Source organism: Carassius auratus, unplaced genomic scaffold (assembly GCF_003368295.1).
Source record: "Carassius auratus strain Wakin unplaced genomic scaffold, ASM336829v1 scaf_tig00004858, whole genome shotgun sequence".
In the NCBI taxonomy this organism is placed as follows: Eukaryota; Metazoa; Chordata; class Actinopteri; order Cypriniformes; family Cyprinidae; genus Carassius; species Carassius auratus.
Genome location: NW_020523620.1, coordinates 423822 through 438237, shown reverse-complemented (window position 1 = coordinate 438237; position 14416 = coordinate 423822). Strand labels below are relative to the sequence as shown.

The following is a 14416-nucleotide window of genomic DNA, read 5'->3' as shown; positions in this document are numbered from 1 at the left end:
GGGCGGGTTAGTTGAAAACATCGGTCGGGTGTGGGATGTTTATACATTGACCCGCGCATCCCTGACAAACATATATACTTATACATATATATATATATATATATATATATATATATATATATATATATATATATATTAGAGCCCGACCGATATGGATTTTTGGGGGCCGATGCCGATGCCGATATTAACTCGAAAAGAGCCGATTTATAAGCCGATATTTTGATTTTGAAAATAAACTGGATATTAGACCCATTTCCTATATACTGCACTTACACAACATTCAATAGCAAAATATCTGCCTGTTCTATGTATGTGGGCTGTATAAACCATTTTCCAGAAGAGATTATGTAAAAAAAAAAGCCTTAGATTATAGTCTCAATGACTAAACAATTGCACATCAAAAGTATATATTTTTTAATGGTCAAAAAAACACTTTTACTTTCTTCCAGTTGAAGCTGGTTTTAACAGTCTGTGTGTGTTCTGTAAATAAATTATAATACTAAAGTTAAAGTATTTGCAGAAGTAGTCCCACACTTTGCTGCTACAGCATTCACCTTTTTCAGGTATCTGTAGGCCAGAAAGAGACAGAGAAAGAATAAGCATGTGTATTAATAATGACACCATGTATCATTACTCGTGTCATCATTAGAATTAGAATTATAATAAACAGGGATCTCCTACATAGGCAAAAATGAGAAATATATATTTTTTTTATTTGTCAACCAATAGGTATTACCTATTACCTACTTCTATTTAACAATATTACAACATTTTCCTGTTATGTCTTTAAAGCTGCTTTGAAACAATCTGTAAAAAATAAAAATAAATAAAAAAAAGCGCTTGTTCAGCTCACATTTATTTACATGTCCCCTCTGGTTAATCATTTCTGACCCACCTACTCGAAGTTGAATGGTTAACGTTAGTGTCATGAACACACCGCTGTCAATTTTGAGAAGAACCACCTTCAATCAAGTTAATAGCAAGCATTTAAGGGGCCTGCTAAAAAGGAAGCTATATTAGCGTTAGAATAACATAAGGCTGTAAATATCGAATATTTTAGTAATCGGGTCTATGATAGGCTTTTGTACATTCTGCTGAACAACAGCCTTTAACTGGACTTTTATTTTGACGGGTTGGCGTACATTTACAGTTCTGTGTATGTGATGTGGCGCTGTTTTTACTTAAATCAAACGGTCAAATGCTCATGAAGTGACTGTCAGAGCAGTTCTGGGGATGTTGTTCATGTGTTCACGTGATTATTTAGTGAGACAGCGGACGCTGAATTCACCGCAAGCTTAATGCGCGCTTACGTGTGTTTAATGAATGAAGAGGCGCTTCTGCGCCATTCATTAACAGAGACGCGCAGAACATGCAGGATTCATATTTAAAAAGACTATTCCGGCTTAATACTTACAGATATTCGTCCATATCGTGATTTGATGTAAGTGCAATGACCTATTTTTAATGAATTCATTCAATAACATAACAGCTGTTGTTTTTTCGAGGCACGCTGTACATAACTTCTAGTCATTGCCCCCCTGCCACAGTTACCCGGTCATTATGTGGGAAACACTGCAGATATATTTAGAATAAGTTAAACGATAACGTTATAGTTTGACATCTTATTAACGTTCGCACTCTTCCACTAATAAACATGGTATTAGCTTCGTGGCTAATCTAATATAGCAATGCATTAGTGGCTGTAAGTGATGTTACAGAATATTTATAAGTGATAATGATAGGACCGTTAGCTAGAACTACCACATCATTGTATATACAGTGTATGAACTAAATCATTTCACATGAAGAACGACAGACTCACCGTCAAAACAGAAAAAAAATCTCCGTGGCTGGCTTGGCTTATCGCTTTCTTCGCTAGTGAATTTCTGGCGCTGTTGTCAACTCTGGAGCTGCAGAGCTCCCTCTGGTGGGTAAACTATGCAACACTCATAACATGAGTAAAGCATGAGACTCCGTTTCTCATGTTCCATCGGCCATTATAAACGCCGATGCCGATTTAAATGCAATAAGCTCATATCGGCCGATAATATCGGCCGGCCGATATATCGGTCGGGCTCTAATATATATATACACAGTATATAAAATTATTTTTCCCCCTTCCCTTCATTTTAGTTACATCAAGTAACACACCTTTTAAATTATTTTAGTTTTAGTTAACCATTATATCCCTGATTTGAAGTACTAAAAAACTCAGACTGAAAAAACGTGGGACAGATGCTCAGTTAGCGTGAGGCGGGACAAAGGGTAAAATTGCTGTACAGTACAACGTAAAGTGGGACAGTTGGTCATTCTATTTGCACCAGTTATTCAGCCAATAAAGTGTAGGCCTATTTATTTCAAAATTCTGTTTATTAGGCTACTATATAAATTACAAAGTTTTAATTGGCATCATTATTTCAAACGACCTGACCGACCGCGACCCGAATATCATTAAAAATACGTAATCGTGGGTGACCACAGGCACCCGCTCATTTTGGATCAATCCGCGCATCACTGGTAGCCAGGTCTCATCTCGCTTTAGAGAGTCGTTATGCTGAGACCTCCATCCTTAAGAGCTTCCCTAACCGGGTTGAGTAGGTAGGTTTCCTCTCGGTTTAGAGAGTCTTCTTGCTGAAGCCTCCACTCCCCAGAGCTCCACTTAGGCAGTAATGCGAGTAGTAGGCTCTTTTTATTTGAGCCTCACTACCTGCCTCTGGCATTGAGTGTAGCTAGGTCTCCTCTCATTAGACCTGAGACCTCTACTCTTAGAGCTCCAGACTCTGGCGGGTAAGGTAGTCTATGATGATTGGACCTGGAGTCTGTAGTATAGCCTAGCAGTTCGCTAGAAGGGATGCTGTTCCTCAAGTCATGACTTGGAGAAACAGTTACTTGGGCACTATCCTTCAGCATGGCAGTGTTGGAGTACAGTTCCCATAGCGCCCTCTAGACGATGCAGCGTAGAGTTCCCTTTCGATAGGGAACGTCTCAGGTTACACATGTAACCATGGTTCCCTGAGAATTGGGAACGAGACACTGTATCTCTTTGCCATTCTTTGGTATCATGCCTGTGTCTCCTCAGACAAAAAAGAGGATGATGTGTTCTGCAGGTACCCTTTTATAACCACAGTCACTTATTTGCTTACGTCATAGACTTCCGCCTACCAATGTCAAGTTCATTGTCATTATTTCATTCATGCTTCAGACACCGGCCACGCAGACATCGTTTCCATAGTTCCCTCTAGAGGACACAGCGTCTCGTTCCCTATTCTCAGGGAACCATGGTTACATGGGTAACCTGAGACGTTTCTTTCTCTAGACACGTTTCTCTCAGTGTTTGAACAGATGAGAGGAGGTCAGTGAAGATGTTACCTTGCGGGACAGGGCTGTGTGTTACAGGACATCACACCGGTGGATGGCCGAGATCGTGAGGTACAGTAAGACGTGTTCACCTGAACCCTCAGATCCTTGTAGCATACTGATTTATTGACCCTCTGACCTGAGGAGAAAACACAAAAAACATATAAAAAAAGAAAGTTCAAGGTATTTGAGCTGAAGAAGCAGTTTTCCAGAGGTCGCCTGTAGGGCGTTTGACCTCTGACCTCCTAACAGCTGGCCTCGCCTCAGGCTCTCTACATACCATCACAGAGCACTGATGTCAGGTCTGGTGTGAAAGAGGAGTCAGCTCTACTGATGGGAACAGACCTTACTGACTCACCTGAGGCTCAGCTATCAGCTATAGAGTTACAGCTGCACAGACCAGCAGATACACTTGAGAAACACATAATGCTGTTGAGTTTCACTCAGATCATTTAGATTGATTTTGGATGCATGTGCATTGATTCGCAATTAATGAAACAATGCAACAGGTTTTACAAAATCATGCATGCACTTATGGAAAAATACACTTTTTTAAGAATTACAGTTTTTCTTGTTTGCTAACACACTGTAATGGTTTCATTTGGCACCATTTTCCTAAAAATTTATACAGTTCTCGAAACAAAAAGACACATTTATCAAAACTTTTAACACATTTCATCTGTTTTCACACATGCTCCAATTTGCTTAGTGTTTTCTGCAAAACTCTACACAAGAACAGCATAATTTTGCACAGGTTTAACCATGTTCTCATTCAGAAAACACAAACACAAAACCTCAAGTATCACAAAAGGAACACAAATAGCACACATTTACCCATGTGTGAATATTAAGTAGCAAAACTGATGACACACAGATCAGAATCTTAGGATAATATGAACAGGAGCACAGCTGGTTATGAGTTTTGGAAAATGAATCCTGGCAGTGTGGTACAAAGAGGAATAAGAAGGAGAAAAGAAAAATGAAAGGGACGAGGTCAAAGGTCTATTGTTGCTAATGAAATATAAGCATTATAGTATATCATAAGAAAGGCTGGCCTGCAAGCTCTACAGGGTTTTTAAACTACTTGCACATTACAATTACAGTGCATTGCAGTAATTCAGATGAGAGAATGTGTTTTTGACTAAAATGTTTGCCTTTGACCTGGAAGTTTAAAGTTTGCAAAAGTTGGTGTGTAGTTTTGAGATTGTATTTAAAGTTGTGAGAAAGTGGTGAATTGTTACATTATTTGTGTGTTAGCAATCGAGAAAAACTGTAATAAATCATTCAGACTGATTTTGTGAACTGGATCAGATGATTCATTGAAAAGTTCTGATTCCAAAGAAGGATTTGTTGACAAATCTGATATCACTGCTTCTTTCGTAAACTCTCATGAATGAGCTAGGATGGATGTCTAGATTTTCAGTGAATATAAATAAAAAAATAGTAGTGATGCACATGGGTTTGATTTCCATGGAATGCATGCACTGATTAAATGCAATACGTTGAAGGCAATGCAAGTTGCTTTGGATAAAAGTATCTGCCAAAGTCACTAAAACTAAAATTTTGATTCAGGTTTATTTTCTGCATATATGCATTTTATTACGAACATCCGTGAATTTAATCAGCACAAGAATATATGTGTATTGCAGTCAACAGGGCATAATTTAACTGGACCAGAATCACAGACTGCCAGAAGATCTGTAGCAGACTGACTTAGTTAAAGTGTTAATGTTTTAACATGTGACTTCACTACATCTGCCATGTTCCTCTAATCGCAGCAGGATGTGTTTCAGACTGATCAGTACCTCCTGCACAGCTGACTGAGCACTGCGAGCGAACGATGGCCCATGTGTAGTTGTGTTTGGGCTGGTTGCGTCTCTCCGTATGGTCTTTGGTCAGTGTGTATTCCCAATGAAAACCTGGATTCCAGCCCTGCATGAGAACCTGTGCAAGGACAAACACACAAGACCTAATGAACCATCAACCACACAGGAAGTCACAAAACCATTCTTCTTTAATTCTTCTTGAGGACAACGAGTACACTGACGCTGTGTTACGACAGAGCTCTGCCCACATGCTGCGTCCCCGAACTTTCTTTCATAAGTTTTTATAACATTTTCAAGTTTGAATTTAGCAACTTTAACAATCACGTAATGACTTCTAATATGTTTTAAACTTTTTTTGGCTTGTAAACAGTGCTTGATCTGTGCAGATTTCGCTCCTGCTTCAGACCAGACCACTTTTACATCAGAGGAAAAATTATTATGGACTGGTATTTCAGCCAAAAGCAAGCAAAAGCCAAATTTGGTTTCTCATGTCATGACCCCTTTAAAACAACTTAATGCTGGATTTGTTTCAGCTTTTGTTTTCTCCATATGTTAACTGATGGACTGGAATGGTGTGATTTACGTATGTATTATGGTGATGTTTTATCAGCTGTTTGGACTCTCATTTGAAGGCACCCATTCACTGCAAAGCATCCAGAGCAAGTGATAAAATGAGACATTACTCCAAATCTGATGAATAAACAAATTCCTCTACATCTTGGATGACCTGAGGGTGAGTGCATTTCCAGCCAGCGCTCTCATTAGACAGAGCCAATAAAGCAGAGCCCATATGTCTTATTAAAGAACACAGTAAAAGTTAATAAATAGAAAAATAAGTGGTATTTTTTTTTTATTTTTTTTTTTTTTATTTATTTATTGTAATTGGCCAGTTATGCAATTATGGAAGATCAGAAGTTACAGGCAACTACTACCTCAACCACCAGTGTCTCATTGGTGGGTCCAATGGAAATGAGGCTCTCAGGACGATTGTAGGTTCTCTTGTAGTCAAACACAGCCCCAGCGATAGAGTGTCGTCCAGGCCAGTCCACTGTCCAGCGTCCATTCAGGTAATACTTCCTCTGCAGATTCCTCAGGGCCAGATAAGAGCTGGAGGAGTTGAGCTCCATCACACGGATGCTGCGTGCTCCAGCTGGTATGGTCACCACACGGTAATACTCTACAGACGGCCAGAAATCATACAAATTAGATTTTTGAAAATAAATGTAATTCATATTTTATTAATTGCTATTTCCTGGATTACAAAAATTATTATTTCACAGGTAAGTTCCTTAGGAGTGACTTATAAAGTTTATATATCGGTGATACATAAAGTTGATCAGAGTCAGAGTAGCTTTATAAACATTCCAGCTACAATTAGAATACAGTAAAACAAGTCTTTATTTTCTAGGTGGGTGAGAGCCAGATGGACTGAGGTGGTGATGGCGTCATCAGTAAAGCATTTGGGGCAGTATGCAAACTGAAGGGGGTCCAGTGTGGGGGGCAGCAGAGACTTGATGTGCCTCATGACCAGCTTCTCAAAGCACTTCATGATGATGGGTGTGAGTGCGATGGGCCGGTAGTCATTGAAGCAGGACACCAAGACTTCTTAGGCACAGGGATGATGGTGGCGGTCTTGAGACACGTAGGGACAATGGTGTTGTTCATGGAGATGTGTAAATATCTGCTAGCTGGTCTGTGCATCCACCGAGTACTCTGCCGGGAATATTGTCTGGACCCGTAGCCTTCATGGGTTAACTCCGCGCAGAGTTTTCCTCACATCATCCATGGAGAGACACAGTACTTGTTTGTTGGGAGGGGTGGTGATCTTCCTCAGTACGTTCTAGGCATCTAGGATGGAGGCATCAGTGTCAATGGCAGGTGGTGTTTGCTTGTAGTTTGTGATGGCCTGGGTGCCCTTCCACATGCGCTGTGTGTCTCCACTGTCACTGAAGTGAGTGTGGATTCTCTGTGCATGTGCACATTTTGCCTCTCTGATGAGAGGGACAGTTCGGACTTCACCTGACTTAGAACAGCTTTGTATGTTTGACCTGTTCTGAAGGCAGAGTCGCGTTACGCTGTATGCTGGGATCAGAGAGAGATGTGATCTGAGTAGCTGAGGTGGTAGCGGGGCTCCGTCCGGTATGCATTGGGAATGTTTGTGTAAACAAGATCCAGCATGTTTGCTCCTCTCGTTGCAAAGTCTACATACTGATGGAATTTTGGGAGAACTGTCTTGAGATTCACATGATTGAAATCTCCCATGACAATAAACTGTCCATCAAGGTATGCATTCTGCAGTACGCTAATAACACCATATAGCTCACTGAGTATCTTGTGAGCTTTAGTGCTCGCACTAGGAGGAATATACATGGCAACTATGAACACTGTTGTGAATTTTCGTTGTAAATAAAAAGGTCTACATCTGACGGTCACAAACACCACCATTGATGAGCAGTGACTACAGACTACTACAGACTTTCGAGATCACTTACTTTCTCCATCAGGTCACCTGAAAGTGCAGTTTTTGAGTGGTTTCTGTATTACAGTAATTGAAAGGCATGGACAGTGGATGGTGCACTGTCCATATAACCGTTCGGTCCGTAGCGGCCAAAGAAGACAGTAGTTTGTAAGAGTTTTTTATCTTATGTCATTAGATTTTAGCATGGTTGTCATTGCTAGGACACATTGTTTTACTTATTGTGAGTTAAAATGACAGATAAATGTATACTCCGAAAGCTCCACAAGACATGTGTGATTATATTACTGAATACTCGAAGTTTAACGGGAGAATTCCAAACGGTTTATTGTACATGCAAGTTAACCGCTGTAAGTTAATGCGCTGCTGCACTGTAACACACACACATAGGCTACAGACAGTAACTTGTACATCACATGCTGATTGCGCATGCACATGCACTTTCATCACATGAAAGTCTACTTTAATAAATCAGAAGTCGTTCATCCACTAGTTTGCACCTATAATGGTTATTTAGGTACAGTATTTTCTCAAAAACTAATCTTTTTCATCTTACCGGTCTATCGGAGTACAATGTGTGATTAAAAACACAGGTAAACACAGGTGAGAACTGGGGCACGGCCCAGGCTCATTTGAGGCTTGCCGCTGTGACCCAGATTTCGAGGAGAGCCGGGTCACCTGTGTGATGATGGTGGTGACGAGTGAGGCGAGTTCTGGGCTTTGATTGATCTATTGGCCAACTTATCTAATTTGCGGGGTGAAGAATAGATTTTACAGATCTGCTTTATCTACCCTCTGTGAAAATGGTTCATCTGAATAAATCAGCATTTGGTTCAGGCTTAAACACTATCTACTTTCCGATCGGATGATATATTGGCATGGCCGAGTGATACGAGGATGTCGGCGAAGAAGTTGGAAGCCTGTGATGAAGCCTGGTGATCAGCAGCAGTGACTGGCAGAAAAGGAGTGAGCCTAGAGCCGGCAGGTTACGACAGAGGAGACAAACAAATCCTCAGTACCTCATCGTAGGTAAAAAAAAAAAAAAAAAAAAAAAATGTTGTGGAAGAGTGGTAATTTGGCTGTATAAATATACCTGTGTTGTCCTTGTTAAGTTGATTCACTGGCGAGCACCAGCTGGGCTAGACTGATTGATTATCTGATAGTGCTCGTCCCGAACCTTGTTAATAAATCATCATATATTGTTGCTCTCTTTGTTATGATTGCTTCTACTTTGTAAGTCGCTTTGGATGACAGCATCTGCTAATTGATTCAATTTAAATGTAAATGTGAGAAAGATTTTTATCAGACTGAATTAAATAATTAAATCACAAAATAACTTAACATTAAAATGTACAATATTTTCCATTTTATTTTCAGTTTATTTTTATAAATATATTTTCACATTAATTTGGAAACCACCAAACGACAGTATTTAAATTAAGTAAATAATTTAAATTTGAAATATTTGTTTGGATATATGTTTATTTATTATTAAATGAGTAAAATTAGTATTCTGTATATATATATATATATATATATATATATATATATATATATATATATATATATATATATATATATATATATATATATATAAACAAAGTTAAAGTCGTAAAAGGTTCAGTTGCTGCTATACATTTTTTATTATAATGAAACTAACTCTACAAGTTATTTCAACTTAAATTATATTAAGCCAACTCTAAATAAAAAGTATATCTGAAATTGATTTAATTAATTTGATTTATAAAGTAATGGGAAAATATATATTGCCATGACATTATAGCGATTGAGCATTACAGTACAATTCAAACCAGTACAAATATATAAAATGGTTTGTTGTGTCATTTTTTTTTTTATTCAACAAAAATACAATAAAACTGCAAACATAATTGCAGAAATTAACATGTTATTTTCCCCAGCTCTAATTAGAATAGTGTTCATGTGTTCATAGAAAAAAGACAGAAACATACGGCTCAGGTAATGTTGTTTGGTGTACTGCCCTTTGTAGATCTTGCAGGTGGAGTTGTCGCCCTTGCAGATGCCACACAGATCCTGCACGGCATTGGATCCCAGTACCCTGTCACAGCCCACTCTCTGAAAAACACAAATCAGGAGCTTTTAGCAAACACAGAAGCAGCAATAAAGTGTTCATAATCAATATCCCAGTTACAAAAGTTCTGAAAAATTATACAAAAAGCCATGAATGACGAGGAAGTGCCTCCATGGTGCAGTGATGTTGTCAGTGTGATAATGCCAATGTCTGCAAATTGGCATTAATCAGTCAAAATGGCGTAAATTAATGGGTTAATTATAAAGAAAGCAGCTCACCCGCTCCGATATCAGCATTTTCTGTCATGTTCAAATCAAACCGAACTTAAAGTAATGATCTGAGCAGTTTTTGTGACTGCCCACCATCATTAAACATTCAGAGTTTACCAAGAATTAAAAACCCAAAACCAGACAGGGGATTTAGAGTCCTTGTTTCAGAAGACCACCACACACCACTGTTACACAAGCTTACATTTAAACACATTGTGTTAATAAAGAGGTAAAAGATGCTCCAAACTTCAAAGATGATCTTAGAGAAAGAAACACAAGAAGGTAATAATTTCAACATGCATGTCCAAATACACACAGATCAAATGCTCTCAGCTGAATAGCATGTCCATGTTCAGTGTGTACAAATGTTCTTTGTGTAATGTTTTCAGTGCAAACTACTTATGTCATCAACTCAAGTATAATCTAAAACATGAAATGACAAATGATTCCAATGATTCATCATTACTGCTTATTTAAACTCAATCCACTGAACTACAATTGTTCTGGTCCATTGCAATTTGTCACTACTGCATGCTAACATAATTTCTTGTTTAATTTAACAGCAGATTTAACATGTTGTCAGTGAAACGCAGCAGCTGAAGTCAAATTTAATAGAATTAGATAGTAGTTGGCTCTTTCGCCGCAAACATCCAAACTCGCAATATGAAACTGATGTGTGTTCTGAAAGGTTGTTTTATTTTTTTACTATAGTTCTCTGAACCAAACTGAGTTGAAATGCATTTGATCGCTTTGCCTGTCAGGAGGGATTTCCACAGCAGAAGAAAACATAAAACCAATCACTGGGAGAATTCACTACAGATGAATCCTCTTGAAAATCTCTGGTTTTGATGATAACACACACACTTTGTCAGTAGTCCATTACCAGAGGAAAACAAAACAACCAACACCATGATGCTTTTATAATATGTAGCTTTGCATTACAACTCAACAAACCACTGGACAGAGAATACAACACACATAAGTAAAGATTTTTTTTGCATTCAAGACATTTTCAGCTGAAAGTAACTTACACCACATTAATCAGTTATTTTAGAGTAACTCGACTGAATCCTGACAGTATCTACCAGTGTTCCAGAGTCACAGACTCAGATTAGTTTTTTCAAGTAACAAGTAACACATTACTTTTTAATTTACGTGTAAATATCTGAGTAGCTTTGTTTCCCATATATTGACTGACAGCTCTCCATGTTGCGAGAAATTGGGAGAAAGTGCAGTCGTGTGTTCTTTGTAAAGATGATGAATCTGTAGTTCTATCTAGACTAAATGTCTCACCTGCACACAAAAAAAAAATAAAAATAAATCAGATTCAGTGTTTCTCAAAATTAATAAAAGCAGTAAAATGCAAACCCAGAATAGTATGCAAACCTGCACAAATTAAACGTTAACACAAACATTTTTTATGCATTTAATCCCATGTTAATAACTAGATTCTTTAATGTTGTAAAAATGACTTTAGATAAACTTAACATTTGTGTTTCTTTCTTTCTTTTTTTTTATTTTGCCCTTTTCTGCATGCAATTCATTCCAAAAAAATTCTCAGCCTTGTTCATTTCACTTTTGGTGTGGAAGGTACATTAGCCAAATATATAACATTTTATGTTAAACCCAGGTTAGAGGAGAAAGAGTAATGCAAAAGACATAAAAAGCACAACGCATTAGGCTGCTTTGCATAAAGAGTAATTAAATAATGCAATTAGTAACATTTTTAGGAAGCGACATAATTTTGTAAAGCATTACATTTAAAAGTAATTTTCAACAACACTGGTATCTAAAATATTGTGAATATTGTACATTACCTCACAGATGCCATCAATGCAGACATTAGAGCTGTCCTGTTTGCAGAGTGTCCCATCCTTGACTTTACTGGAGAGGGCGAAGAAGAAGTCATAACCTTCAGCGAAGCAGTAGAGCTTACATACGTCCTGATCTTGAACAACACACACATACATATACACAATGAATATCAGGCATAGTTCCCTAAAAACACACATACTATAACCTGTGGAAAGTAAATTCAAAAGTTTTCACTCCCATTGATTTCTGCTTTGTGGCATTCCTAAATTAAAGCGTATTTACATAAGATATCTATCTTATATGATTGGTTTGAATAGCCTATCTTGTGTAAACTATTCAATCACACTAGGAACATAAACTCTGAAATCACGCGAAATATGTTAACCAGGTACAACTGTGTTGCTTTAAAATCCATCTGTGTTCAATTGTCTGGAAGCACACCAAATTTCACTGACTCCCAAGGAACTTTGAGATCAAGCTGCAAGGAGGAAAACAGATTGAAATGGTTATAGAAAGACTGTCAAAGCTCTGGATCTTCCTCGAAGACCTAAAAACTCTGCCCCAGCTCAATCTCTTAATTAACTCGCTTTACAATCAAAGAAAACTGACCAACAAGACTGTTGATGAAGCCCCATCTCCATTCTATAACTTAAGGCTGGTTCACACGGCAGGATAATTAGGCCGATTTTAGCCCCGATTCACCCCTTCCGACAATCTTAGGATGCTCCGATTATCGTAAAATAATCTGATCAAATATTCCTGCCGTGTGTGGTGTGTTAAGACTGCTCTCCTCTGCTCGGAAGAATGTCGGGACCGCTCCGATCTCAAATCGGGGATATCCAACATGTTGGATTTATTTGGCCCGATTTCGTCTCGTGTGTGGTGTCCCCCGAGGACAAACAATCACGCAGCCTGTGGACTGTGGCGTGTAGCCAATCAGAAAGTGAGGTGACGAGGCAGTGATAGTACCGGGAAACAAAATCAAAACAGCCGGCGTATATAATATAACAAATACAAATAAAGTCGTTGAGCATAACTACATCCACAACTGCAGTCCACCAGAGTACATGGAAACGAATATATGAAAGTTTATTTCAACGGTTATTAATCTGTGTAGTACGTAACAACATTTCTATGAGAGAAAACAACAACTTATCTCCATATTATGATATAGCAAGTATAGTCCATGCTCGCGTTGTCTCCACCTCTTTGACCATCGCCTTTTCTTGTTTTTCTTATGTTTTTTTTTTTCGTTAAAAAACAAAGCACAAACTATGGCCACTGCATCCTCTTCGTCCGCCATGATTGTTTACTCTGAAGTCACGTTTGATCTCGAGGGATTTTGCGAGATTTCCCGTCTGACCTGGGAATGCTCGGGAGTCAAATCGGTTCGTGTGTGATGAGTTGATATTGCCGTGTGGCTGCACACCACACACGGAACGACCAAAACTGTTAAACCCGTGATTTTTTATCGCTGTGTGTGGGGTCTCTCATATTTGGAAAATCGGCCGACAATTTTAAAATCGTCCCGTGTGAACCAGGCCTTAAGTGCTTTTTTTCTTTTTCTTTCTTTTTTTTTTTAAAATCTCAAACAAAAATTCTAAAATCTGAATTGTTGATATGAAATGTGGTTCCAGAAGCAATAAGAATATGGATTCAGCAACTTTTCCAAGTAACCAAGAATGGAAGAAACGTCAGAATCATGCATTGGGATTGTTTTTAAAGAGGACTAAAAGTCTTGTTTCAATTAATGCCAACATGGATGAAGCCAAATACGGAAAGACACTTCATGAGAACTTACTCCGTCATCCAATGATCTGCTTTAAGTCTGAAGATCCAATGACCCAATGCACATAGTAAAAACTATAAAATATTATGCTATACATCAGATTTGTGATAGAACCTGATCAAACTTTATTCATTTAATTCATAAGGCATCAAGACACTTTGTGCTGAAGAATAGAGATTCCAGTCATACCTGCGCGAAGATGCATGACTGTAATCATTTCTAAAGGACTGCATAGAAACGAATGACATTGTGTGGAGGGGTGAAAAATGTAAAAATAAATAAATAAATGGTGCATAAATGTGTTGAATTTAAGAGTAACAGAAACAAAATGTGAAAAATTCAAGGGGGTGAATATTATGTGAAGGATGGACATACTTCACTTCAGTCTAACTTTATAAACATAATACAATAAACGTTTTTACCCAGATTTTTGTCAAATTCACTGACTCATTTCTTTTGAAACATCCCATCAACTGGTAGAAACACGTTTATACCAACCGTCCACACGTGTGTAGGGTTTCCACTTGTAGTACCATCCACGGAAGGGTTTGCTGTTGAACTCTGTGCACTGGGTAGCTCTGAAGTCCACAGCGTTTTGAGGACAGTCAGCAGTGTTACACAGTTTATAAGAGCGAGACAAGCCCTCGCAAAACCTGCCACCATACATGGGCCTGAGAAAAAAGAAAAGACAGGAAAAGAAACTGATCACAAGGCACATCCTGATTTACAGCAACTTCATTCAATCACTCATGGTTGCCAAGTGGCTGTAATGTTTGTTGTAGTAATGAGATGCATTGCCAGTGAAATTAAGATGTCATTCTATTTTGACAAGGA

The 14416-nt window shown here is 38.3% G+C and overlaps 1 protein-coding gene across 1 annotated transcript in view; it reads right to left on the bottom strand.

The window, feature by feature from the left end:
* LOC113070621 (A disintegrin and metalloproteinase with thrombospondin motifs 16-like) overlaps positions 1–14416 on the bottom strand; it is a 117536-nt gene that overhangs the window by 37726 nt on the left and 65394 nt on the right. Inside the window, exons 13-18 of the mRNA XM_026244023.1 lie at positions 14081–14253; positions 11796–11926; positions 9630–9753; positions 6116–6360; positions 5163–5301; positions 3370–3496 (exon numbers count right to left, since the gene is read on the bottom strand). Coding sequence (XP_026099808.1) covers positions 3370–3496; positions 5163–5301; positions 6116–6360; positions 9630–9753; positions 11796–11926; positions 14081–14253 — 939 coding nt within the window. The remainder of the gene's footprint in view (positions 1–3369; positions 3497–5162; positions 5302–6115; positions 6361–9629; positions 9754–11795; positions 11927–14080; positions 14254–14416) is intronic.